Source organism: Amia ocellicauda, chromosome 7, assembly GCF_036373705.1.
Source record: "Amia ocellicauda isolate fAmiCal2 chromosome 7, fAmiCal2.hap1, whole genome shotgun sequence".
Lineage (NCBI taxonomy): Eukaryota > Metazoa > Chordata > Actinopteri > Amiiformes > Amiidae > Amia > Amia ocellicauda.
The window spans coordinates 24,559,742-24,587,629 of NC_089856.1; the positions used below are offsets into that span (position 1 = coordinate 24,559,742).

Here is a 27,888-nt window from a genome sequence, read left to right on the forward strand (position 1 = left end):
AAATGTTCACTTGCTGCCTAATATATCCCACCCACTGACAGGTGCCATGATAACGAGATTATCAGTGTTATTCACTTCACCTGTCAGTGGTCATAATGTTATAGCTGATCAGTGTGTGTATATATATATACTCACCTAAAGGATTATTAGGAACACCATACTAATACTGTGTTTGACCCCCTTTCGCCTTCAGAACTGCCTTAATTCTACGTGGCATTGATTCAACAAGGTGCTGAAAGCATTCTTTAGAAATGTTGGCCCATATTGATAGGATAGCATCTTGCAGTTGATGGAGATTTGTGGGATGCACATCCAGGGCACGAAGCTCCTGTTCCACCACATCCCAAAGATGCTCTATTGGGTTGAGATCTGGTGACTGTGGGGGACAGTTTAGTACAGTGAACTCATTGTCATGTTCAAGAAACCAATTTGAAATGATTCGACCTTTGTGACATGGTGCATTATCCTGCTGGAAGTAGCCATCAGAGGATGGGTACATGGTGGTCATAAAGGGATGGACATGGTCAGAAACAATGCTCAGGTAGGCCGTGGCATTTAAACGATGCCCAATTGGCACTAAGGGGCCTAAAGTGTGCCAAGAAAACATCCCCCACACCATTACACCACCACCACCAGCCTGCACACTGGTATCAAGGCATGATGGATCCATGTTCTCATTCTGTTTACGCCAAATTCTGACTCTACCATCTGAATGTCTCAACAGAAATCGAGACTCATCAGACCAGGCAACATTTTTCCAGTCTTCAACTGTCCAATTTTGGTGAGCTTGTGCAAATTGTAGCCTCTTTTTCCTATTTGTAGTGGAGATGAGTGGTACCCGGTGGGGTCTTCTGCTGTTGTAGCCCATCCGCCTCAAGGTTGTACGTGTTGTGGCTTCACAAATGCTTTGCTGCATACCTCGGTTGTAACGAGTGGTTATTTCAGTCAAAGTTGCTCTTCTATCAGCTTGAATCAGTCGGCCCATTCTCCTCTGACCTCTAGCATCAACAAGGCATTTTCGCCCACAGGACGGCCGCATACTGGATGTTTTTCCCTTTTCACACCATTCTTTGTAAACCCTAGAAATGGTTGTGCGTGAAAATCCCAGTAACTGAGCAGATTGTGAAATACTCAGACCGGCCCGTCTGGCACCAACAACCATGCCACGCTCAAAATTGCTTAAATCACCTTTCTTTCCCATTCAGACATTCAGTTTGGAGTTCAGGAGATTGTCTTGACCAGGACCACACCCCTAAATGCATTGAAGCAACTGCCATGTGATTGGTTGGTTAGATAATTGCATTAATGAGAAATTGAACAGGTGTTCCTAATAATCCTTTAGGTGAGTATATATATATATATAAAAATAAAGATACATACTCTGATCTGAAGCAGGCTATTCAGATCAAATTGTCGTATATATTTTCTTTAAATGAATAAGATTTGCAGAATACAGTGTGTAGGGGTACTGTTGTTCCTTAAATAACCTTAGATACTGCTGCCATCATCCACATGGCCTGCTGTGGGTACGCCAGAAAGACCTTGGCAATGATCTCCATTAGCACTGTGAAGACCTCGTCATTGGAATGACAGATGCGGGAAATCAACTGGGAGAAGGCCGTCAGAAACTGGTAGGGAGCCAGGTTTTTGGTGTGCTCTGTGATAGTTGCATTTATTTTCGAAAGATCGCTGCGCATCTGGAGTCTGTCGGCGCGGCCAGCTGTTCATAAGAAAATATACAGAAAATGTGGCATCTGACATGTAGTGCCTATTTGAGTATGTCTCTAGATCTTTTTAAGTTCACCCAAGGATGGAAGAATCTCTTACTTTTTTCCCACTCATACACTTTTGCTCCAAAGTCTAGCCATAAGGATAGCATTCTTGGCATCGCCTGGTAGATGTACTGATTTCCAAACTGCAAAGCCCTGGGAGAATGGAGCAACCAGATTACAGATAGAAATGCATAAACATGTCCTGCCCATTGTAACATTTGTTCATATTGTACATAGATAAGAAATTAAGTTATCTGCTTCACAAAGATGCATATCAGTATAATATTACCATAGTATTACTAAACACAACAGTAAAGCACAGGAGTCAGTCACAGGACTTTTAAAGGCCACCCATTAAATTACTTGTTAAGTGTTTGGATACGTTACTTTTGCTTGAACGTTTTCTTGTATTTACACAAAATATCAAACTGTTTTGAAAAAGTTCATTTTCAGAAGGAACAAAGGTGCACCCAGTCCCCACAGTACAGGAGCTCAAAGTACAGTTTACAAATTAACTTACTTGCCAAAAAAGAGGACTATGTAACGAATCAAATTTCCTTGCTTCTCCATTTTGTTGTCTGTAACCATCGGCATAAGTTTATCATAATATTTGGCCAGATAGAAGTTACCATCTTCCCATTCTGGCAGCAGACTTGTAACATCCTAGAACAGGGACAAGAAATCATGTACAGAAATATTTCCCTTTGAGTATTTTACTAATAAGTGAATCTAACTGAACCATTTAATTTTTTATCTATAACACATAATAGACAAGGACTACCTTGTATGTTTTCATAATTGCATTGCTTTCAAAGTTGGCAGTTTCTTCCATAAACCGCCCCACAAGAAGCATGGCTTTGCCCTTAAGTTGAATGTTTTTGGGGTCAATTAGTGGCTTATCTTCAGGGAAACACAGCTGTACTCCCTTCTGTAGAATAATCAGTGCTTGATGGACATCACCCTGCAACAAAAGGATCAACTTAATAAAGAACATAACTGGACATGCAATTACTGAAGTCCTAAAATGCAATACCTAAGTTACTATACTTAGCTTGTGGACCTAATAAAAAAAAATCAAGCTCTTTGTAGAAAATGGCATGTCAAGTCACAGAATCATTCTGCTTTACCTTGGACCAAAGCCATTTTGCCTTCTCTACATAGAACTCTGACGGGCTGGCATTTTTAGCATTGAGTAGAGCATTGTAGGCAGTCTGGTGATGTCCTGCCTTCCTGGCCACTCTGGCACTCTGCAGCCAACACTGTCCCACCAGTTCCTCGTAGCCTTCCCTGCAAGAGATTCACACATTCGCGACACAAATCCTGTTAATTTGACAGGCAGTGTTGCTGATCTGTTGGTAAAGCATTCATAGCAGGGTGAGTGCAACAGTAATGTTCCAGTTAGACACTGTACATTATGTCATGTCATGTTATTAAGAAAGCATAATAGTGCTAAAGTATAAGCTGTTTGCTATTGAATCTTTGAAACATACCGCTTTTTCAGGAAGCCAAAGCCATTTGCTTTCCCACAGTAAACTGAAAACTCTCATATTCAATAGAATAATATGGTGATGCTTGATACAATCACAGACAAGTGATTGCTTATAGTTGAAGTGCAGGAAAAAGGAGACTATGCCCATAGCCCTGGTTGGTGTGGGACTTGCCTTTTGCCCAAGCTGAGCAGTGCTCTGCGCAGTGTGATGATTGGCTCTTTGGCCCGGAAGGAGTTCTGGGTCATCTCCAGGCGAGCCTGACAGTTGAGTGTCTGCTCCCCTTCAATGGAGCCATCCTTCTGCCACTGCTTTTGCAGCTCTGTGAAGGTGTGCTCCAGCTCACACAGCATGTGTAACCTACAAAACAAAGGGCACTCCCATTACTGAAGAGTATTTCCAATGATGTAAAATAAGCATGACTTCTCCAAACCATTTAATTTTATAATTTTTTAACCATCTTCTGGTGAAAATCTACCTTAACATAAAGTTTAGGACTGTTGTTTACCATTATTAAAGAAAACTACCTTTATCATGCTGCATCTTTATCATAAATCTAAAGTCTTGTCCTGCCACCACTGAAAGTACTAGTTATTTTAACTCCTTACTTTACCTCACAATATACTCATATCCTCTCTGATACGTCCCCCTTTCGAAGCTGGCTGCCGACAATGGAACAACCTGTTCTTTCCGGATTATTTTGAGCTTCTCATGAAAGGCTGCAGCATCCTGATTCTTGGCTGTGAGCAACAGCTGACCAAGTCTCACACTCCATGTGCTGGATTTTTGATCTGCCAAGAGAACATAATAAAAAGACCATAGCCCTTAGCCTGTATACTTTCTCAGGGGCGGACAAATCCGTAGTCCGGCCACCCAGTACTACCAAACTAATATCCCAAATCCCACGGGACTACCACTATTCTAAAACAATATTGTTTATAGACTTCTGGTCTTGATTGACGCAACAAGAGTTCTGTGTTGAATGCAAGTTGTGATTGGCTCTTAGGCCTTAGTTGTATAAATTGCAGAAGAAGCTGACTGAAATGTTAAAACTGCATACAATAAATTACATCTAGTAAAGGTAATGCACTGTGGGTCGAAATCGGCGCTCTACTGGAGAAGCGAGCAATTTGCAAAGCAAGCAACTTCCAAGTACCCAAGGAAAATGGTAGTTTCCGCCCCATCTTGGATTGGAAACACCTGAACCGCCAACTCAGGGTGTTGTGCTTTAGCATGCTCAACCTGCGCACCATGTCCCAGGCCATCAAGCACGGCGACTGGTTCATTATGGTGGATCTGAAAGTCACTTACTTTCACATCCCTATTGCGCAGGTACACAGGAAGTTCCTCCGCTTCGCCTACGAGGGCCGGGCATTCGAGTTTGCTGTTCTCCCCTTCAGCCTGTCGCAATGGCCCACGCACTTGTTCCAAGTGCATGGATGTCGTGTTCACCCCCGCATTGCCAGGTAGTCCAAATCATCAATTGTTCACTGGCGCCAGAGAGAGTTGCCTCCATACACGCATGTTTCTCCCTCTTCTGAGAGCTTGCGTCAGGGTGTCCCCTTGCCAGAGGCTGCTGGGCCTCACAGCATCACAGACCCTCCCCATAGGCTTCCTCCGATTGAGGACCCTGCAGTGGTGGTTTGGGTCTTTACAGATGCATCCTGGTCAGGATTAAGAACGCCGAGTCACAGTCACTCCAGCGTGCTGGAAGGCGCTTCGTTGATGGTGGAGCCCTTACAATTTGACCCTCAGTGTGCCACTGGGACCAGACTGCCACCCACCAGTGAGTCCACCAACTGCCCACTATGGTTCTCCGTCCTAGACCACTCAAGAACCCTATGGATCGACACGCTAGCCCAAGCGTGGCCATGCGGTCTCCTTTACACATTCCCACCATTCCCCCATCTCCTGGTGGTCCTGGAGAGAACGAGTGACAGTTCTGCTGATAGGCCCAAAGTGGCCACGCACATTCTGGTTTGCAGACCTGATCGACCTCCTCAACCGAGAGCCTTGGAAACTCCCAGTGAGGGCGGACGTGTTGTCCCAGGTGCAGGGCACGCTTTGGCACCCCAGTCCAGGCCTCCTCCAGCTTTGGGCCTGGCCCCTGAGAGGGAGCGTTTGATTGCCTAGGGTCTGTCAGACGCGGTAGTAGCCACTATTCAGTGGACGAGAACTCCCTCTACGAGGACGAAGTATTCCTACCGCTTGGGGACATTTAGCACCTGGTGCCAAGACGGTGGTCAAGACCCAGTTAATTATCCCATTGGGGTCATATTACAATTTTTACAAGAGCTATTGGACCAGGGTAAGTCCCTGTCCACGCTCAAAGTGTATCTGGCAGCCATCTCCGCATGTCTTGTCCGGATTGATGGCAAGCCCCCTGGGTCTCATTTCCTGGCTGCACAGTTTCCGAAGGGAGCTTGACGGCTATGACCTCCTCGCACCCCTTCACTGCCCGCGTGGCACCTTGATGTGTCTTATGGAGCGTGGACACGGGGCCAGGCACTTTCAAAGCAGCGCCTCTCGCATTGGATTGTGGACACTATTGCCATGGGACCCCGGTGCGTGAACACCTGGCGGCCCACTCGACTCGAGGCGGTGCCACATCATGGGCCCTTTTGTAATGTGCCCCCTTGGCAGACATTTGTGCGGCTGCAGGTTGGACTTCGCCGCTTACATTTGTCTGGTTCTACAGGTTGAATGTGACGGGACTGGTCCCTTCCATTGGGAATCCGGAATTGGCTGCAGTCGAGGCCCAGTAGCCCACGGGCTCTGGCTCCTGATTTCCTCTCCCAGTCTGCCCCTGTTAAGCGCATCTTGATGGAGCTATTTGAACCATGTCTATCCCTTCTACCAGACTATGCCTTCCAGTCGAGCACCCGCGCAAGCTGCTCCTGGACTTGCTGACAGCCTGTCGATGTGTTCCCAGGGTCTGTCATGTGGCCTACATGTACGTTGCCTTATGAGGCTGCCCTGTATATAGTTCGTTCATTACTGCATTGTGTTGCGGTGGTGCATGTGTCGGGCTTGTACCCTGCCATACACAATGCCTTGCGAAAGTATTCACCACCCTTGGCATTTTTCCTATTTTGTTGCCTTACAATTTGGAATTAAAATAGATTTTTTGGGGGGTTTGTATCATTTGATTTACACAACACGCCTACCACTTTGAAGATGCAAAATATTTTTATTGTGAAACAAACAAGAAATAAGACAAAAAACAGAAAACTTGAGAGTGCATACCTATTCACCCCCCCAAAGTCAATACTTTGTAGATCCACCTTTTGCAGCAATTACAGCTGCAAGTCTCTTGGGGTACATCTCTATAAGCTTGGCACATCTAGCCACTGGGATTCTTGCCCATGCAAACCTGGTGTACAGCAATCTTTAAGTCATACCACAGATTCTCAATTGGATTGAGGTCTGGGCTTTGACTAGGCCAGGGGTTCCCAAAGTGCGGCCTGGGGGCCAAATGCGGCCCTCAAGGATGTTTAGTGCGGCCCCTCAAAGACAACCTTCAACCACTGCTTTTCTGGACCTTTACTATATTTTGACACTTTCTGAACACTTTCAGTTACAAACTGCACATGTAATTTGGGGGAAAATAATAAAACAATAATGAAAGTTATATAAATTAAATATATAGGAAATTAAAAGGTATGACTTGAGATATATTCAATTTCATTTTCTACTGCAGCCCCCGCATCCCATACAACCTCCGGAAATTGGCCCTCCATTACCAGACATTGGGAACCCCTGGACTAGGCCATTCCAAGACATTTAAAGGTTTCCCCTTAATCCACTCAAGTGTTGCTTTAGCAGTATGTTTAGGGTCATTTTCCTGCTGGAAGGTGAACCTCCGTCCCAGTCTCAAATCTCTATAAGACTGAAATAGGTTTCCCTCAGGAATTTCCCTGTATTTAGCGCCATCCATCATTCCTTCAATTCTGACCAGATTCCCGGTCCCTGCCGATGAAAAACATGTGGTGGGGGGATGGGGTTCTCGGGGTGATGAGAGGTGTTGGGTTTGCGCCAGATAACGTTTTCCTTGGCCAAAAAGCTCAATTATAGTCTCATCTGACCAGAGTACCTTCTTCCATATGTATGGGGAGTCTCCCACATGCCTTTTGGCGAACAGAAAACAAGTTTGAATGCCACTCTTCCATAAAGCCCAGCTCTGTGGAGTGTATGGCTTAAAGTGGTCCTATGGACAGATACTCCAATGTACGCTGTGGAGCTTTGAAGCTCCTTCAGGGTTTTCTTTGGTCTCTTGGTTGCCTCTCCGATTAATGCCCTCCTTGGCTGGTCCGTGAGTTTTGGTGGGCGGTCCTCTCTTGGTAGGTTTGTTGTGGTACCATATTCTTTCAATTTTTTAATAATGGATTTAATGGTGCTCTGTGGGATGTTCAAAGTTTTGGATATTTTTTTATAACCCAACCCTGATCTGTACTTCTCCACAACTTTGTCCCTGACCTGTTGGGAGAGCTCATTGGTCTTCATGGTGCCACTTGCTTGGTGTTGCCCCTTGCTTAGTGGTGTTGCAGACTCTGGGGCTTTTCAGAACAGGTGTATATATACTGAGATCATGTGATAGATCATGTGACACTTAGATTTCACACAGGTGGAGTTTATTTAACTACTAATTATGTGACTTCTGTAGGTAATTTATTGCACCAGATCTTATTTAGGGGCTTCATAGCAAAGGGGGTGAATACATATGCACACATCACTTTTCAATTTTTTTGAGTTATTTTTTTCATTTCATTTCACCAATTTGGACTATTTTGTGTATGTGCATTACATGAAATCCAAATAAAAATGCATTTAAATTACATTTTTTTGAATATATTACCTCCATTCCTTGAAATGTCTAGTATAATCAGTATTTTACCATAGTGAAATTGCAGTATTATGGGATTTCGTTTATAAGACAGCTTTGTTGAAAAATGTCAACCTTTGCACAATAAATGTACATGTTGTTTAATTTAAGATAAACATTTTGCAAAATAATCGTTGTTTCGGATACACCTGAGTGTCCTAATGTTTATTATGACATGGTGTACATGAGCCAAATACTGTAACATTTCCCTGGGGCTAAATCCCAACCTAAAGTAATTTCGTACAAAATCCCTAACGTCTGACATCATTGTTTTGTCTCCGGTATTCTAGTTCAGTCTGTTATTACGTGATAATTCCCTATCACGTAAAAACGTGATAATTCAGTATCACGTACAAACGTGATAGTTATCACGTACAAACCTGATAGTTATCACATAATTACATGATATATATTTTTTTTCCGTGTGGCAGCAATACGCTTCCGTACACATGAACAAGTTCTTTGAAAAACATCTATGACCTTTGAAACATGTCTAGTCTTCATGCTCTATGTTGAGTATGGTTTCACTAATAATAACATAGATTTGCATAAAGCATCCATATTTGTCCATGCCCATGTTGATTAGAGTATTAAAAACTTGAAAAGTATTAATTTAAGGTACATTTAGAACAGATATAAATGTGCGATTAAATTGCGATTAATCACGAGTTAACTCATGACAATCATGCGATTAATTGCGATTAAATATTTTAATCGATTGACAGCCCTAATAAATATATATATATATATATATATATATATATATATATATATATATATATATATATATATATATATATATATATACACATACATACATATATATAATGTGTAAACAGCAGGACTGTGGTTCCGTTCTAGCTTGTGCAGACTGGAGCTCACTGCTGCTGTTCCCAGCTGATGGTGCTTGAGTTGTTCTCACTGCCTCACTGTATATATAGTTCCTTGATCAGCAGGTCTGTGGTCTGTGTCTCTGGCTGTGTGCCACAGAGCAAGAGACTTGTGCGGGCTCTCGTGTTCTGCTGTGTACATAGTTCATTTGTCAGCACAGAAGACCTAATGTTGCCCTGCGTTAGCCGGTCTAATCAGCAGGTGTCAACTGCTCCTGTGTTCCGCGGGTGGTGTGGCCCCCAGGGGCCACTGTGGCTCCTGTCTGGAGTTGTGTTGCCGAGGCCCCCTAGCGGTACGCCTCAGAGCAGGCTCTCTTATCAGCTAGCTGCCTCCTCCCTTACGACGGTTTTGTTACACAGTAACCCCTCCCCCTTAGGCAGTGCTTCCGACTTGAAAGATAACGATAGGTTGCGAATGCAACCCAAGTTATATGAAAAAGAGGACAAACCTGTGCAGATGTCACGTTTTACAGAACAGGAAGCGGGAAGGGACCTGTTCTGAGTGACGTGCTCAGGGGCCAATGGCAGTTTTGATGGAACTCGATTGAAAACGTCACTCTTACGTAAGTGAGCAGAAACCCCTCCCCCCCTTGGGCAGTTCTTCCTTTTTCAGATAACCGGGGTTGTGCGTTCTATATTGTTGTGCTACGGAGGCCCTGAAGTGCAAAACACAAATGCAAAAAGAAAACTGCAACTGCAAAAAGAAACACAAATGCAAAAAGAGAAACACAGAAACAAAAAGCAGGACGCAAATGCAAAAGGAAGAACACAAATGCAAAAAGAGAAACACAAAAACAAATTTTATTGCCAGTCGCAACATTTTGAAGCCCACCGCTGTTATGAGCCAGTAGGTAATTGGTGCCATTGGTCAGCGTCTGTTCTCTGCTCTGTACTCTCTGTGCATGAGAGAAATGCTCGATTTCAAGTATAAGTGTTGATGCAGGTTATATTACAAAGGTTAGAAAGTGATGTTAGCCTTTAAAGACTAACTTTAGAGTGTTTCTTAAAGCAGTTGCTAGGCACATGGTGTGTTGCCGAGTTAACAGAAACAACTAAACATAGATGCTAACACAGAAATAAGAGGACTGATTTCATATTAATGAAGAACATCATGCTTTTATTAGCTGAACACTAAACCGTTACAGTTCACACAATTCTGTCTGTGCATATGTGGGTCTGTGTGTGTGTATGTGTGCACACTTACATTTAATACATAATTCACATTTAATTGACACAGAGAATTGTTTACAATCTGGAACAAACTCCCCAGCGATGTGGTTGAAGCTGAAAATTTGGGAACATTTAAAAATAGACTAGATAGGATCCTTGGATCACTTGGTTATTAATGGACAACAAACAAGCAAGATGGGTCGAATGGCCTCCTCTCGTTTGTAACATTCTTATGGTCTAATGTTCTTATATGAGGACAGTGTTCACTGTAAACACTACAGGGAACACACACATAATTGGTGCAATGAATGTGAGTTAATCTTTCTGTTACACAGTGTTTATTTCTGGTATTAAAAGTGACTTGGTCCCAGAGCTGGTATTTTTGCATTCTATATTAACAAATATAGGTCTTGATCGAGATATGAAATTAGCCTACAGGACCTACATTTGTCGCTCTATACAGTGCACCTCCACTTCTAATTATACTTCCCTGAAAAGAGTTTACAGTCAATAGAGTCATTATATGTATTTTGTATTTTTAATAAATTAAGCGAGAGTGACATTCAAAATAATCGTAATTCCAGGAGTCGTCTGATTTCCGGGTCTGCATCAGTATATATACTTTAAATCGAGCGTTTCTCTCGTACACAGAGAGCACAGACCAGAGAACAGAGACGCTGACCAATAGCAGCGCTTCAGTCCTGTGTGGGCGTTTAGCTGCCCATAACAGCGGTTTGGGATGTAGAGGCGGGACTCGTTTTCTATTGGTAGGACTCTAGATGGCACAATTCCGTAAAAAAAAAAAAAAAATGTTTCTCGTTTTGTTTTTTTCTTTCTGCATTTGTGTTCTTCGTTTTGCGTTCTGCTTTTTGTTTCTCGTTTTGTTTGTGTTTTTCTTTTTGCATTTGTTGTTCTTCCGTTTGATTTTGTGTTCTGCTTTTTGCATTTTTGTTTCTCTTTTTGCCATTTGTGTTTTTCTTTTTGCAATTGTGTTTTGTACTTCAGGGCCACCATATTGTGCACTATTCAGTAGTGTACATTGTATTGCAATCATAATAAAACACGCACGTATATAGAGCAAATTTACATATTCATTCACTCCTTCGCTACCCCGAGTGAGAGTGGTATTTCATCTGTGACTCAATCACATTGTCATGTAATGTCATTGTCATTGTAATGCCACAACACAGGTAAAGTCTGCCATTGTATCTGTTTTTTGAAGATTGCTCGCAGTCTTTGTATTGTGTGGGTGGGAAGGGAAAATTTGCAGTAACGTGATGTATTTTATTAACTGCAGGGTAACTGTAAGTGTCTAAATATGTAGGGATGAGTGCTGACATTGAGAAGGAGAACATTTTTCTTTCCAGATGAGAGTCCTTAACTTATAAACACCGACATGAATCCAATGCATTAGAAATAAAACTATGCTGAATTAAATTACTTTATGAGCTACTACTAGGTCTACTGTTCTAACATTCACAGATGTGTTGTTTGGTGTTATGACAGCCTCATAATTGCTGAAATGACATTGGCTACCTTTTTGAATATACATGGACCGAGAGTTTCCATATTCAATTGTTTGGCAAAATAAAAATAAAAACACAAGCGCCCTTGTTCTTGCCACTCCCCCCGGCTTTCATTCCCAAAACAAACTTGACAATGACACCAACTATGCCTATGCCAAGCCTATGCAATTTTGTGAACCCTGCATGGACCTCTGTCTAAATGAAAATAAAGATTTAAAGCACTTATTTTATTTTACAATTAAAGTTACAAAACAATTGAATTTGTTTTGAAAAAACATGTATTTTAGTTTTACAAAATGTATGTAGGACAGACCAAGCAATACACAGATCTTTCTATGCATAAAATATTACTTTATATTTCTTCTGTCAGGGGTATGTTTTTGTCAAGTTTATATGACAATTTAAACGTGGAATGTTTCAACAAACCAGAAACAGTTATTGCTTATGTACTGTTTGTGCTTTTCTGTTCTGAACCTTTTACCACATTTAAATTAGGTCTGTCTACAATGTATTTATTGGAGCGTTAAATGGAAACGAAAACTTACATGGGCTACCAAAATCTGTGGCGGGTTACCATAGTTTACCTTTTGGTAGCCCACTGGACTACCACACATAGAAGTGATTTGTCCACCCCTGTTTCTGTATCAAATAAATCAATCATATAGATATTTGTACCTTACTTACTATATTATGCACAGAATTCACAGCTCGTAGTCACACATTATCATGGAAAGCTGAAATGCATTATGATGTGATTAATTATTCTTTTGTATAACTGAAATTGCAAAGACACAAATAGTTGTGTATCTCACCTGAAGCCAGGTAATCCCCTAGTAAATCCCAGTGTGTTAATTTCCATGCTGCTTCAACTCTGTATGTGTTAAGATCAGACTTCCATTGAGGCCTGTAACGAAAGCATTTTTAAAAAGTCAGATTTAAGAAAGGAAGCACTGATTTAGATTTTGATGCATTTTTTAACTACATTTTTTTAAACATTCAAAAAATATATTAAAAAAAAAAAAATATGACCTGTTAGCAAGGACTCCATTGACCTGAGTTATCACTGTAGAAAGCTGGCCAAGGCCTAGCATAGACTTCATTACCCCATGATAATGAACAATCTGTAAAACAAGGAGGGAAACAATCTAGCAATATATACTTTTAAAACCTTTCAAAAACTTCAAGTAATGCATACATTCTAATACAGAAAATCAATGCGTAAAGTGAAATCATGTAAAGTGAATTGATTTTAACATGTGTAAAATAGGGATGCATTCCAAACTCCCTTGAAGGCCCTGGGTCAGTGTACTGACGATGTTCAGCTCTGTTGAAGAAATGGTCAAGAGACAGACAGGTAGCATTTGTTCTCTCCCTATAGAGTTTTGTAACAATTTCTCTAGCAACTTTAGCATTTCTCTCCCTGTTGGCAGTGTCAATGTCCTTAGAAAAATAGCTTTTGCTATTTAAGTTAGACACGTTTTTATTTACTACATTACATTAAAACATTCCGCAGTTCTGCACGGCTCCATCAATGGGATCAGTGGGATTCTGCAAATCTGTGCATAACTGTGAGAATCTGCACTACAAGAATGTGATCTTACTTCCTGCTACCTAATGGAGGATGTGCAAGCACTATGATTGCCAAACCAAACCCACCCAGAATCTACCATGTTATACACATATACATCAATTATTTAAAGGGGAACTTTAGGGGAAATTTAAATTGTTAGCTGTATATATTGTTATAAATATGTCGAAAATAGTCTGAAGTGAATATATATTTAGGAAAACCGTGATTTATGAAAGCATAGGCAGCCGCCATTTTCTCTCTAGCTGACAGTCAGTGACGTCAATGTGGCCACACACAGTGTGTAAAGTAAACTTATTCCCTTTCCCAAAAGATCACCAATTTGCCGGCTGTAAATATGGGTCCTGACCAGACCGATCAACACATTTCTTGATCACGTTCAGTCTGATAAAAGGTCCAAAAAATTCAGGTTGTGTAGCAGGCACTTCACATCAGATATGTATCAACTGATTAATTCACAATACATAAAATCGCAAAGACTATACAGACATGCTCAAATTTGTTGGTACCCCTTCCCCAAAAATGAAGAATGCACAATTTCCTCTGAGATAACTTGAAACTGACAAAAGTAATTGACATCCACCATTGTTTATTCCATATTTAATAGAAATCAGACTTTGCTTTTGCTTTTGTTTTTCAACATAATATTGTAAATAATAAAACTAATTAAAATGGCATGGACAAATGGCATGGCCATCACTGCAAAGCACATGTTTTCTGTAGCTCTCAATGAGACTTCTACACCTGTTAACAGGTAGTTTGGCCCACTCTTCCTGAGCAAACTTCTCCAGCTGTCTCAGGTTTGATGGGTGCCTTCTCCAGACTGCAAGTTTCAGCTCTTTCCATAGATGTTTGATAGGATTCAGATCAAGACTAATAGAAGGCCACTTTAAAACAGTCCAATGTTTTGTTCTTATCCATTCTTGGGTGCTTTTAGCTGTGTATTTTGGCTCATTATCCTGTTGGAGGACACATGACCTGCGACTGAGACTGAGACAGAGACTTCTGACACTGGGCAGTACGTTTCGCTCCAGAATGCCTTGATAGTCTTGAGATTTCATTGTGTCCTGCACAGATTCAACGCACCCTGTGCCAGGTGCAGCAAAGCAGCCCCAAAGCATAACCAAGCCTCCTCCATGTTTCACTGTAGGTATGGTGTTCTTTTCTTTGAAAGCTTCATTTTTTCATCTGCGAACATAGAGCTTATGTGACTTGCCAAAAAGCTCCAGTTTTGACTCATCTGTCCAAAGGACATTCTCCCAGAAGGATTGTGGCTTGTCAATATGCATTTTAGCAAATTCCAGTCTGGCTTTTTTATGTTTTTCTTTCAAAAGTATTTTTCCATGAAGGCTACTTTCGCTCAAAAAGCGACGGATGGTGCAATCAGAAACTGACGTACTTTCACCTTGGAGTTCAGTTTGTATCTTTTTGGGAGTCATCCTTGGTTCTTTTTTTGGCATTCACACTATCCTTCTGTTCAATCTGGGGTCGATTTTCCTCTTGCGGCCTGCACATTTTAGAATATCTTTGTAGAATGAGCAATAATTCATCTCTTTTCACAGCTTCTTTGCTTTATTCTATGACATATTAAAGGCATGCAAGTATACATGATGCAATAGCTTTTAATTTAATCACTTTTCAGGAGGAATGAAACATTATTTCAATGAGCTGTAAGGGTACCAACAAATCTGAGCACATCTGTATGTGCTGTGCGGTCTGTAAAATATGTTATTTATTCCTTGCCAGATGCTCTAGTTATCCATTGCGACTTACAGGATATATGAGCAAAACAAGAGTGCTAAATACAGTAAACAATTACAAATTTGGGCACAATACACAGTTTCAAAATTACAGAAATGCAGGCAAAATATACAGTTGGTAATTGAAATCTTTGGGGAGGGGTCTCGGTGTTTTGGGATATTGCCCGTGTGTGGGACAGCGGAGTGTGTGTGAGGGCTCCACCTGTCAGCATCAGTAGCCCTAGACTCAGGCCATCAATTTAAATGTTAAGATATACTTAAAATCTAAGTTTGCCTGTGGGTGATGCTATGGCAGGTGTCAGGTTATGTGCTGCACCAGAGCCATAGCTGAGAGAGCAGAGGAGGGAGGGAGGGAGAGGGGGAGAAGAGAGGGAGAGAGAGAGAGTTTTCTGGGCAGAGTGGGTGCCACATCTGGATTAGTTTATTTCACATTGCTTTAAAAAAAAAAAAAAAAAACTGTTCAACAATAATAATTTACCTATCTTACTCAAATTGTAGTGCTTTTTAAGCCTGGTGTGTGAACAAAAGCGCTTTGTACCTGACGCTAGTCTGAGGGCAGTTCGGGCTACCACCTCACCTTTGTATCATAGTCTCGTTTTGAAATGCAAAATGGCGCTGCCCATAGGGAGAAAAAGTTAGCTGAAAGGCGTACAAAGAATTTAATAGAAATCGCGTTATAGTGAAAACGCGTAAAGTGAGATGCGTACAAGGGACATCTGTAATAACATTAGCATAGCAAATATACTATGTTAGTTTTTTGAAAATTCAATTATACTAAACAAAAAAACTGCTGTAAAAAGAACACATTAACGCATTGAAAACAAAAAGTACAGCTCATTCATAACACAGACGTCCAAATAGTTAGATTCTGTTAAGGTGTGAGCAGTTCTATTCTTATCTCTCTTCCTGCATATCATTTTACATTGCATGTTATGAAAATAATAAAAACATACTATCCCTTTTGCTATAGTGCCATAACGTGTGTTGAGCTGGCATTCACAAAACCTTTTTTAAAAGGCATTTTTCTATTCCAGGGAAAAGGCTCTCAAGAGTGTAGTATGTGTAGGCAATCAGCAAGTACCTGGTCTGGCTCTAGCTGAATGGCCCTGTCATAGCAGGCAGTGGCATCTCTCAGAAGCCCTATGCTCTCATGCTCCAGTATCTGCTCTCTGAGAGACGGTTCCTCTTTCCGCAGGGCATTCACCCCGCTCACTCCATCAGGCTCATGCATGGCAGCATACAGTGTCTGTAGGGACAAGTTAAACAGTCACTAAACTCCAGCTCTAGCCTAAAGGTTGTACTATAGATTTACAGTGTTTTCCTAGGCTTTTAACATGGCTTTTAACTGTGCTTTACTATTCTCTACCATAAATACACCATGGCCTACCACAGTAAACATGCCTTAGAATTATTTATCATGGTACATCATGGTAATCCCAGGATGGACACTAGTAACGCACAGGGAACACATGTTGAACCCATAGGCAACCACTGTAAAACTTTGAAGTTAAAACATCAAAAATCAATGGTAAATTTACAATGGTAAACCTGCCATTCTGAGAAAAGAAGAACAAAAATGGAAGAAAATAGAACAAAAATGTAATTCTTCCTCTGCAAAAGTAAAGGCAAACATTCTATTGACCCTGTATCGGCACTGTATCATTCCAGGCGCATTTCTTTATGCAACCTGTACACTCTACACTATACTACACAAGCCCCTTTCTTGCCCAGCTCTTGTCTGACTGGTCAGGCATACTGTGTCTGTTGTACCTGCAGGAAGGATAGGTGGTCCTGTATGTTTTGCTTCTTCTCAATGAGGAAGGACTCAAAGTGCATGACTGCTCGGGTGTAGGCTTTGGAGCGGAAGGAGGCTTTAGCCAAAACATCTTGAGGTATGCGGTTCAGGAATGTTACCACACTCTGATATTCACTGTTCTCTGTGCACGATGCTGTTGGAGAGAGAGAAAGAGAGACAATTTTAGAAAAAAACTTACATCAAGGGGGGTGTGGCAGGTATATGGTCACTTTGCAGTCAGGTTTCATTATGAAAGTGTTGTTTTGTGTAGTGTTGTTATTGACATTCGCCACTGGATGGCCAGACAAGCCAGCAGAGCAGTCATCTAGCTCAGCTCAGTATCGTTTTTTCATGCATTTACTAGTTTAGTTAAGAGATACATCGATTGTTTACATGTTTACATGGTTACTTGTTTAGCATATATATATATATATATATATATATATACACATATATACATGCTAAACATTGCACCTGTATTGTAGTAATGGCAGCGAATGTTTTGTTAGTTATATTGGCAACTTACTTAGCGCACTTTGTCCATAGATCAACACGCAGTTTCTGTAAATTGTAGGCTTATTATTATTTAGCATTGTTGCGAGCTATTGATCAGTGTAACTGTGTGTGTCCGGCACTGTCCTTGTCTGTATTCAGATCTAAAGCGGCCATTAATTGTGCTATAGCAGTCCTGCTTGGGAGGGATTGTGTCATCCTGACAGCCATGTGTAATTCAACACAACACAGGTGTGTACACTCCTAATTAGTTACAGGTGGAGTATTTAACAACCCCCAGGACCTCTGCTCCAGCAGTTAGTGCCAGCAGCCTTCAGTGCCTTCCGAAGGGCCCCATCTCCAAAGGGCAGGGACTCTAGCTGTGGGACAGTCATGACAATCTCTCCGATTCCAGTCCTGCTCTCTCCTTCCTCTCGGCATGCACCTGCATGCCACTGCCTCCCTAACCCCTCTAACCTCTCTGCCTCTCCCCTCCTCCTCCCTCCCCTCCATTCCCCTCCCTGGTGGTCTGTGGAACTGCCACTCAGCTTCCAACAAGGCCGACTTCATCTCTCCCACCACTCTCTGGATTTCCTCGTTCTCACTGAGACATGGATCTCCCCTGAGAACCCAACCACCCCTGTCACCCTATCCTCTCTGTTTGTCATGTCCCACTCCCCTCATATTACCGGGCGGGGAGGAGGAACAGGGCTCCTGCTCTCCTCTTCTCTGTTCCCCCCTCCCTCTCCTTTATCACGACTAACAGCTTTAAATTCTACGCAGTAGAACTCGACCTCCTTCCTGGACAAACTCGACTTTCTTCTCTCCTCCCTCCCCTCACTGTCCTCACCTACCATCCTCCTGGGAGACTTCAACATCCACCGTCTCCCCAACTCACAGGGCAGGCCACCAGCTAGACCTCATCTTCTCTAGAGGCTGCTCCCCTTCGACGCTCTCTGTGACACCCCTGAACATCTCTGACTACAACTTTCTCTCTTTCTCCCTTTCTCCTCCTCCCTTCGCACCCCACCCACTCCCTGTCACCTTCCGCCATAATTTCTGCTCCCCCTCCCCCCTTGCCTCCACTGCTCTCACTCTCTTACCTTCCATTGACTCTTTTTCCCCCCATCTGTCTGTTAACTGTGCTACCTCCACTTTGTTCTCCTCCCTCACCTCCTCCCTTCATTCTCTGTCCTCTCACGTCTCATCCTGTCAGTCCCTCCCCTCCTCAGTCTTGGATCTCTTCCGTTCTCCACTCAACCCGATCCAGTCTGCATGCCACTGAACAGAAGTGGAAGAGGTCCAAACTCCCAGCTGACCGTGAACTATAACGCTCTCTATTGTCCACATTCTCCTCCTTGTTCACCTCAGCCAAGAAGTCTTACTTCTAATCACTCTTTGAATCCTCTGTCAACAACCCCTGCAAACTCTACTTCACCTTCTCCTTCAACCCCCCTCCCACATTCTCTCTCTGCAGATGATTTTGCCGCCTTCTTCTCCCCCAAGATCACAGACATCCCCAAGCTCTTCAACAGTTCCCCCTCATCTCCCATCCTGCCCAAGTCTCCCACCGATCTAGCCTCCGTTTCTTCATTCTGGCCTCTCTTGGACTCTGAACATTCCTCTCTCCTCCTAGGTCACAAACCCACAATGTGTGCCCTGGACCCTCTCCCCACTCACCTCCTCCAAGTGACTGCTCCTGATCTACTCCCCTTCATCTCCTCCCTCCTCAACTCCTCACTCCTCTCTCCTGTCTGTTTCCACTGCATTTAAACAAGCTGCTGTCATCCCACTCCTCAAGAAACCTACCCTTGACCCTACCCCTCCTCAGAACTACCGCCCTACTCCCCTTCCTCTCAAAGACCCTTGAGCATGCTGTCCACTGTCAGCTCTCTGCATTTCTTTTCCATCATTCACTTCTTGATCCCCTGCAATCCTTCCTCTCCAAATCTGATCTCCTGTTTTTTCCCCCCTCTTTCTCACCTCCTGCTGACCTCTCCATCTCAATCCCCTTGGAATCTACGACACTCTCTCCCTCTTCCGCTAAGAACCCTCGATCCTGCACTCTCCTACACTCAGCATATCACCACACTGACACGCACCTGCAGACTCTTCCTGAGCAACATATGCAGAATCTGACCCTTCCTCACCAACTACTCGACTCATCCAGTCCCTGGTCCTCTCCCACCTGGACTACTGCAACTCCCTCCTGGCCGGCCTGCCTGCAACTACTACCCGCCCACTCCAGCTCATCCAGAAATCTGCTGCTCATTTGGTATTCTCTCTGCCCCGATTCGCACACGCTACTCCACTGCTCCGCTCCCTTCACTGGCTCCCGATACCAGCATGCATTCAGTTCAAGACACTGACCCTCACCTACCACTGTCTCGACCAGACTGCACCGAGTTACCTTCAGTCCCTCGTCTCTCCATACATCCCCTCCAGACTGCTGCAGTCTTCCAGTGCCAGAAGACTAACTCTGCCTCCTCTCCACTTCCCTTCCTCCAGAGCCCGCTCCTTTAAATCCCTGGCCCCTAAGTGGTGGAACAACCTTCCCACTGAAGTCAAAACAGCAAAGTCCCTGACCTCCTTCCGGAGATTACTCAAGTCGCATCTTTTCAGACAGTACTTGTAATTAAGTAATTTACTCTCCTGTAAGATTGCACTTACACAACATTTTTTCATACTTCTTGCTTTGCATTACTAGTACTCCTATTGTTTATTTTGATTTCCCCTATTCTCCCTTTCCCTTGGCCCTTTACTGTGACTTAACATCTTGTCTGCAACTTTTCAATGTAATATGTATTATGCCTTGAACTGCACTGTATTATTGCACTTTGTATTGCTCTTATTTTGTAAGTCACCCTTCACAAGGGAGTCTGCTAATAAATAAATAATAATAATAATAATAATGAAACTGCAGCAGTTGAAAACCATGCATGACCTATGATAAAAAAGTAAATTAATCAACCGTTTATGGCAAAATATACAACATATACAGAGCCACAGCTATTCCTTTATAACTAATATCTAATAAAGCCCTTTTAAGGTTTGGAACAATGAGCCTCATCTGTACTTATCACAATGAAACAGTACCACCAGGTGTTAAAAATAAAATTTTAAGGTTTCATTTAGCTTGAAAATACATTTTTAGTATTTTCTTAATAATAATAATTATAATTATGGTGACAAAAGCTTCAGTTATAATACATACAAAGATCCTTTCTGAGTGTCAATATGTAGGACTATCAACAAGCTGCTTTTCACAAATTATGAAAAGATCCATTAAAAGTTAGATTGGAAAGTTACATTGGAAAGTATTGCATCTGTGGCAGCAGTTCATCAAGGTTAGGAAGGACTCACTGCTTGGCTCTCGATGGTCTCTGCCTCCACGCCTAGCACACTTCTCAGTATTGAGAACCTGGGAGGTGTGCCTAGCCCACTGAGTCAAGTGGTCTATCATTGAAAATACTGTCTGTGTGCTCAGTTGGCTTAACCCAGAGGTGTTCTCCTGCAGCCTGCCATTACGAGAATCATCTTCATTCAGGATTGCCATGATCTCATTGCTCACCTTAAGTGGAAGGGGGGGATGAGATAAACAACAACCATAATAAATCACAAATAATTATATTTTATTCTGTCTTTCGTCTAATGACCGGGTTCAGATATCTGTATTAAGTTACATACGTGGCTGAATTGAAATATATGCAGCTGTACTATTGGATAAAATTGAATACTAGATTTCAGATATTTTTTTTGGCAGAAACCAAATCCTAGCAATGACAAGGCATGATGTTATACCCCACCACCAGCCATCTTAGAAGTCATACATATCCATACTGATGTAGATCAGGTCTTTGTCTTACCTCCTGCTGGTCATCCTGAGAGCACCCCAGAAGAACATATACCAAAATGTGTGGCAGCAAGTATATGGTCACTTTGTAGTCATGTTTGATAATGAAACTGCAGCAGTTGAAGACCTTGCTGGCGAGTTCATGCCTGACCTAAGATACAAAGGTATATATAAGCAGATTCATAAATAAGTTAACTATATTAGGGAATGTATCATAAAGTATATAAAACATTGTGTTACAATGCAGCCCTAACCTTTGTCATTAGATAGCCAGCCCATGTTGCTGACCATTCTGCAAAGCTGCTCCCATGGCTACTTAAGTAGATAGGTTTCTTCAGTTTGGTCCACTTTAACACTTTCTGAGAACTCTTGTACCTGTAATTTAGAATACATTACAATGTATATAACTTGCCAATATATTGGACATCTTAATCCAGTTTTGGTAAAGTGTAGCGGGGCCTTACAGACCTGCTGTTGAGATGGGGCTCCAGTATCTCTTGCACCTGCTCAGGGAATCTCCTCCACAGTCTTCGGCCTGGACTGTCGTTCCTGCCTTCTCGGCATTCATATATGGCAAGCAGCTCCTGAAATCACATTGAAATACCTGAGAGGACATAAAAACAGCTAAACTCCATTTACAGGATAGCTATTCTAGGCTTGACACCATTTCCACTTGCACACAATATCAGTTGCAAAGGTTTAAGCCTATTCAGGTTAGGTCAAATGAATGCAGATGTACATACTTTACTGGTTTATTGTTTTGTTATGCAAGATGTAGTGTTATGTTAAGGAAGATACAAATTTAAAAAAAGAAAAAAAAAGTCTGGAAACACAGGCCTTTAACGAAACCAAAAGTGGATACTGCATTAGTTATGAACAGTTAGTGTACCTGCATGGCATAAGCTGCAGAGTCCTGTGCTCTGACATCATCTGCATAGGCAAGGAAGGCCCTGGTCAGCTCAATCAATAGCTCATAGGCAAAGTTGGCATCTTCTACTCCACTCTGTGACAAAGAAGAACAAGAACACAAGCAATTGCTTACATAAGAAACATTAGTATCACAATCACAAAACAAGCCATATCATCTATGAAAATTTATATGATTTACATGGTAATTTATATTGTCAAACCATTAGAATTGCACATTCTGAAATGGGGCAGGACTGAAAAGTACTGAACAAAATTTCATAATAAAAAAAGAAAAACAAAAGAAACAGGAAGTGCATGCTTTACCACAAAGGTAGAGGAGCCCTCGCGCTGTGTGTCAGCAGTGGCCAGGTCCAAGCGCCCAGGGTCAATGGCCCCCAGCTCCCCCAGACACTCCCCACATAACAGCCGTGCCTCTGGGCTCACATCCTGGCAGCCTTTCAGCAGCACCATCACCAGCTGGGAGATGACCGGCTCCACCATCTCGCTGTCCATCACATACTTCAACAGCCTCTCCTAGTGCACAGCAGTGGCACAGAGAACAACGGTGTAACTCAGCAAATGGATGGACCATTGACCATGTGCAGCTGGTCAAAGGATGAAGATTAAGGGAACATTTTTGAGCAACTCAAATTGTGCATGCAAATTGTACATGAAGATGAGTACCAACAAGTGCACAAGTAAATTTGCTGACCATACGCTACTTTCTCACCTGGTTATTGTACATCATTTCCTTCAGACTGGTGAGCGCATGAATGCGGACATCCACATTCTCATGCTGGATGGCTCTCATTGACAGCTGGAGAGCAGTCTGCAAGTCTGTGCTCTTGGAGGTTTGCTGCAGAAAAGAGAAAAAGGTTGGTAATATAATGACTTCTAGAACGCAAGACTCGACAGCGGCTGCATTTCCAAAGTTAGTAAATTATTTTCTTAGGAGTAAGACCAGCAGCTTGAATTCAGTTTATTGCATTTAGCAGTTCAAATTTAGAAAACATCTGAAGTGAGAAGATAACATGAAGCATGTTATAGTTATTCTAATAAACATTCATACCACCCTTTCTCAATAGTAAATCCGTTACCATCTTTTGAGACTCAGGACCTAAATGTATCCAATGTACGTATACAGATGGGAAAAACTGACCTTTCTATAATCCTGAAGAACTTTGTGAATTTCCTTCAGCTCGGAATGGTCAGGTAAAAAGTAGATCTCGTGGAGGAAATCCTGTACCTCATCCCTAAGGGAAACAAAAATGGCAAGAGATAATATTGCACAAAGAGTTATAAAGTGGACAAGCAATGCTTACATGTTAATAGTGACTTTCATTATAGATACCCGTTTTTGTAAATATGCACACATTTTATAGAAGTGCGAATCAGTGGTGGCTGGCGACTTGAAAAACTGAGGAGGACGGGAGACTTGCAGTATAAGCACTGATCACAAAGATGGCAAAGCTAGTTTGAAAAATTGTCTAAGAAAAATAAAACCTTTATTAAAGGCATTTATAACAAAGATAAATGATAAAATCAACCTCCTCTATCCCCCATAATTGAATAATAATTATAGCTAATTTGAATGTAAATGCTCAACTATATCAATTTCAATATCAATCTCTCTCTGTCCAACTTCACCAACTCACTACATTCCTAAAACACATGTACCTTCCATGTTCATTCTGGATCCTTTGATTGGATGGAAATTATGTCAGTTCATTCTGTAACAGATCTGATAGGTCGAAGCCTTAGATGATATCCTCCATAAGGCACATTTTTATGGTGTAAATTTATGGAAGGGAGGAGTAACCATGAGCCTCCATAGTTGTATTATGGAAATACAGCTCAGGCGAGGAAAGGACATTATCATCCTCCAATTCTATGGTTCTACACTAGAAGGTGCTGTTGAGAGTACTGTAGCGTTATGTTGGGTGTATTTTGATAAGAGCATTTTAGCTCTGAGCTGAAGCACTGATCTAAAGAAGACCTCTCCCCCCCAAAGTTATCAGAGTTCCTTAACTCATCAGCTTGGAACTGGTTGACATCAAAGTGACAGTTTTGGGGAGGATGGCACCGAGAATAGGCCAAATAGTTTGGAATCCTGCTATGAGATGTCTGGAGAAAGGGGCCTGTAGGTAATAAAAACTCTTTGAAGTGGACGAGAGCCGAAATCCCGACATAGAGCTATGAACCCGGGCCAACCGGCATTTCCAAAAGATGGCATGGATTGACATCAGTCATAAATCAAGCCCCCCTCCAATAGGACACTGGGGGCTGAAACCGAAATCCAATCTCAAAAACTCCAGAACCAATCACCTATTGATCTGACAGACTATAAAGAACAGCGCACAGTCTCTTTCTCTCTCTCTCTCACCTGAACCAGAAACTCGCTGCCACAGCTCAACCTGTAGCTCAGTTGCCAGAACCAGAACCAGAAACCAACTAAGTCTTTGCCGGCAACAGAAGAGTTAAACTGGGAGAAGGAGATTGAGCCGTACGAAGAATTCTTTTAAAGGACTTTATTAAATAAAGAACTTTACAGACTGCGCATGCCCGCCTGTGCCCACCTGATCAGTGGAGTTTAACAGCTGGACAATTGACTAAGTCGACTGTATACGAAAGTGTCAGTCATTTAAATAGCTATTTGAGTCTTAAGAAACTTGACCCTTGGAACGAACAGGGCCCTGCTTTCCTCAAAGACTTTGTCTTCAAGTAACTACGGTGGAACCCTGCTTACAAAGAAGATTTTGTGCACAACCTTGGAGCCTTCAAACCAGTGGAAAATCTGTTTGGAAAAGACTCTACTTTCGCGAAACCCCAACTTCCAGGTGCATCGACTGAGTGGAAGTTCTTAGACAAAGCCGAACCGGACTGCCTTTGTTCCCAACCACACGGACCTCGTGCCGTGTGCTGTTATCTGAGCCCGAAGCCAGTGAGGCCTCTCTGCGACGAAGTTCAGATAAGTTTAACAGTTTGGAGTTCATGATTCATGACATTTGAGAAATCAATTAGAAATGTAAATCTGTGATTCATAACTCTAGAATGTGTAATATAATTTAGTTTTCTTAAATAAATGTGTGTTGCATTAAACTGTTTTGTTGATAATTTTAGAAATAAAATCTGTCAACGCAGAGAAATATCTTCTCATTCCTGTTTAACTGTTTAGTCTGAAATTGACACAAGTTAATAGACATTAGATTATTGGTGGCCCTGCCTATCCTTAATCATTGAATAATAATCAGTTAAGGGAAATTGTGGTAACAAGTAATGATAGGATCTTTCTCGGCACTTAAACGTAAATGAGACTGATATATATATATAACGAGAAGTTACCTGACATAAATACTAACCTGCGTAGTTATTTAATGTCTGACTAATAATACTAACGAGAGACTCACCTTCGTCTTACTAACCGGTATTGTAGTCAGTGTGTTTAAAACCTTTTTTGTTTAACGATTTGTGTGTTATCATATGTGATCCCATGGTCTTTGATTTGGTCACGGAAGTGATTTGTCTTTGATTTGTTGATCTAGAGTTGAATTTTAATAAGATTTTCCCTTTTGTATAATTAGTGTAGTGCTACATTTAGTCTTTGTTTTTGAATAAATTTGACAATTTATATCTTTGGAATTGGTGTCTGCGTCCAATTATTACAGAAATTGAGTTCTACAAGATTCCAGGATTCGTGGTAAGGTGATACTATAAATTCACTTCTTTAATTGAAATTTATAAGTGTACCTTACGCTACAGTACTCTGGACCTTCATTGCAAAATATGTATTGTAATCAGGTATTTCATGACGCAAATGTATTTTGTAAAGTTTTAATCAAAAACGTTTTAATGTAACATTATTATTATTATTTTTATTAATTTCACTGAGGGGAAAATGTCCCCTTCCTCCTCTGAGAAGCCTCTCCTGGTGCAAATAACCATTACTATTGTTTAAGTACTGCTATAGAAAGTTAAAGATGACAGAAATTTAAACAAAAATCTGATAACGCCAGAGGTATTAATATCTGTAGCCTTACATAGCTTACCTGTTCTCAACAATGAGATAATGAAATATCACAGCAGTCTCTTTGGGTTGAATGGGGATGAGGGGCAAAAGAGCCACTATGACATGACTAAGGAGAGGTCCCAGATATGCTTTTTCAAGGCAGCGAACAAAGCAGTGCCAGGATCTTAAAATGACAGGAAACCACGACAATCAGTACACAATTTTTTGTCTTCTTTTGAGCAACTTTAACATACAAGATTCATTTTCAAGGTCAGACATATAATAGATCTTCAAGAATACAGGTGTTAAAATAATCATAGTTGTCATAGCAGATTATACACAGATAAGTCTGGTAGGTGGGCTGTTAAAAACATACATCAAATTAACTTTAGAAAAAATCTTAAGGAATGTCAACATTGGTCTGTATATTCTTGAAAGGCAAAGCCACAGCATTATATCTGTATAAACTGAGAAAAAATCCTTACTGGCAGCACAGTTCAGGAAAATCGTCTTTGTATCTCAGGCCAGTCCTAAGTGTGGTCATCATCTTCACTCTCACTGAGCTAATATGCTTGGGCCCCATCAACGTCATGAGTGCCAACAAACTGTTTAAAGCCTGGACAAGCAGAAAGAACCATCTTAAATGTTCAAATGATGCCAGACCAACAAGGAAAACACACATCAGCAACAAGGCAATTCCTACTGTGGGGAAAGTCAGTCAGCACATGGAGAGAAATGCAACAAATTTTCTTACATTCACTGTACATGCGACTCTTTTATAACAATGCTCTTGAATACAGATGTTTGTGTATCATTTGCATTGACATGCAAATGCATTGTCAGAGACCCCCCCATAATATTTTGAGATCTTGCTTTTTCCACTTGCAGGTAATGATATTTAGTCAAGAAAACTACCCAAAATGTATTTCTCAGATAACCTGGGTTGCATTCGCAAGCTAACGTTTTTAATTAATTAGTGCTTTTAGAGGATTGCAGAATGGTACTGACCATCTTCTTCTTATCCTTTTCTCCCACACTGGAACTAAGTAACTGCATATTGAAAAAGGCCAGGATACCCAACAGCTTGGGCTGCAGATAGTCAGCCTGCAGATTACAGAGACAAGTAAGAGTATGATACATAGGGAAAAAAAAGCAATATGTATAATTTCAATGCAATATCTAAGTAAAAAAAAAAAAAAAGATTCACTACCATTTGCTCTGGTGTTGTAATATCCCGTGGTCCTTGGTATGGGTCATCACTGGATGCAAAGGAGGCCAGAATTGCAAGCCCATTGAAGACCTGCTGGTAGTGCTCCCCCAGACGCAGTAGCAGCTCATTGTGCAGTCCCTGAAAATCTTGTCGCAGTAGACTTCCCAGCTCTATTTCAGTCTCGTTCTTCAAAGCAATAAAATATGTATGTGTAAATCATAATTTTACATCTGTTTAAATGAGTTAAATCGAAGTCTGGCATAAGGGATTTTTGTAAGGGCTACTGTAGTGTTTTCATTACGATTGTTCATTCACTTTTCCGTTTTTGGCATATTTTGTGAGTAGTTCTAATCCAAACTAACTATACATTTACATATATACAGTGAGGGAAAAAAGTATTTGATCCCCTGCTGATTTTGTACGTTTGCCCACTGACAATGAAATGATCAGTCTATAATTTTAATGGTAGGTGTATTTTAACAGTGAGAGACAGAATAACAACAACAAAATCCAGAAAAACGCAAGGTCCCTGCTCAAGAAAGCACATG

At 41.6% G+C, this 27,888-nt stretch overlaps 1 protein-coding gene across 1 annotated transcript in view; it reads right to left on the reverse strand.

Annotated features, from left to right (window-relative positions):
* The window catches only part of atr (ATR checkpoint kinase), a 47,748-nt gene that overhangs the window by 4,895 nt on the left and 14,965 nt on the right, over positions 1–27,888 (reverse strand). Inside the window, exons 16-38 of the mRNA XM_066708864.1 lie at positions 27,341–27,526; positions 27,139–27,234; positions 26,616–26,746; positions 26,171–26,314; positions 23,284–23,377; positions 22,855–22,980; positions 22,449–22,658; positions 22,105–22,218; positions 21,684–21,799; positions 21,470–21,590; positions 21,229–21,366; positions 20,726–20,933; positions 16,846–17,024; positions 16,157–16,321; positions 12,757–12,848; positions 12,540–12,631; positions 3,873–4,050; positions 3,434–3,619; positions 2,900–3,059; positions 2,554–2,733; positions 2,293–2,435; positions 1,828–1,925; positions 1,488–1,720 (exon numbers count right to left, since the gene is read on the reverse strand). Coding sequence (XP_066564961.1) covers positions 1,488–1,720; positions 1,828–1,925; positions 2,293–2,435; positions 2,554–2,733; positions 2,900–3,059; positions 3,434–3,619; positions 3,873–4,050; positions 12,540–12,631; positions 12,757–12,848; positions 16,157–16,321; positions 16,846–17,024; positions 20,726–20,933; positions 21,229–21,366; positions 21,470–21,590; positions 21,684–21,799; positions 22,105–22,218; positions 22,449–22,658; positions 22,855–22,980; positions 23,284–23,377; positions 26,171–26,314; positions 26,616–26,746; positions 27,139–27,234; positions 27,341–27,526 — 3,390 coding nt within the window. The remainder of the gene's footprint in view (positions 1–1,487; positions 1,721–1,827; positions 1,926–2,292; positions 2,436–2,553; positions 2,734–2,899; positions 3,060–3,433; positions 3,620–3,872; positions 4,051–12,539; positions 12,632–12,756; positions 12,849–16,156; positions 16,322–16,845; positions 17,025–20,725; positions 20,934–21,228; positions 21,367–21,469; positions 21,591–21,683; positions 21,800–22,104; positions 22,219–22,448; positions 22,659–22,854; positions 22,981–23,283; positions 23,378–26,170; positions 26,315–26,615; positions 26,747–27,138; positions 27,235–27,340; positions 27,527–27,888) is intronic.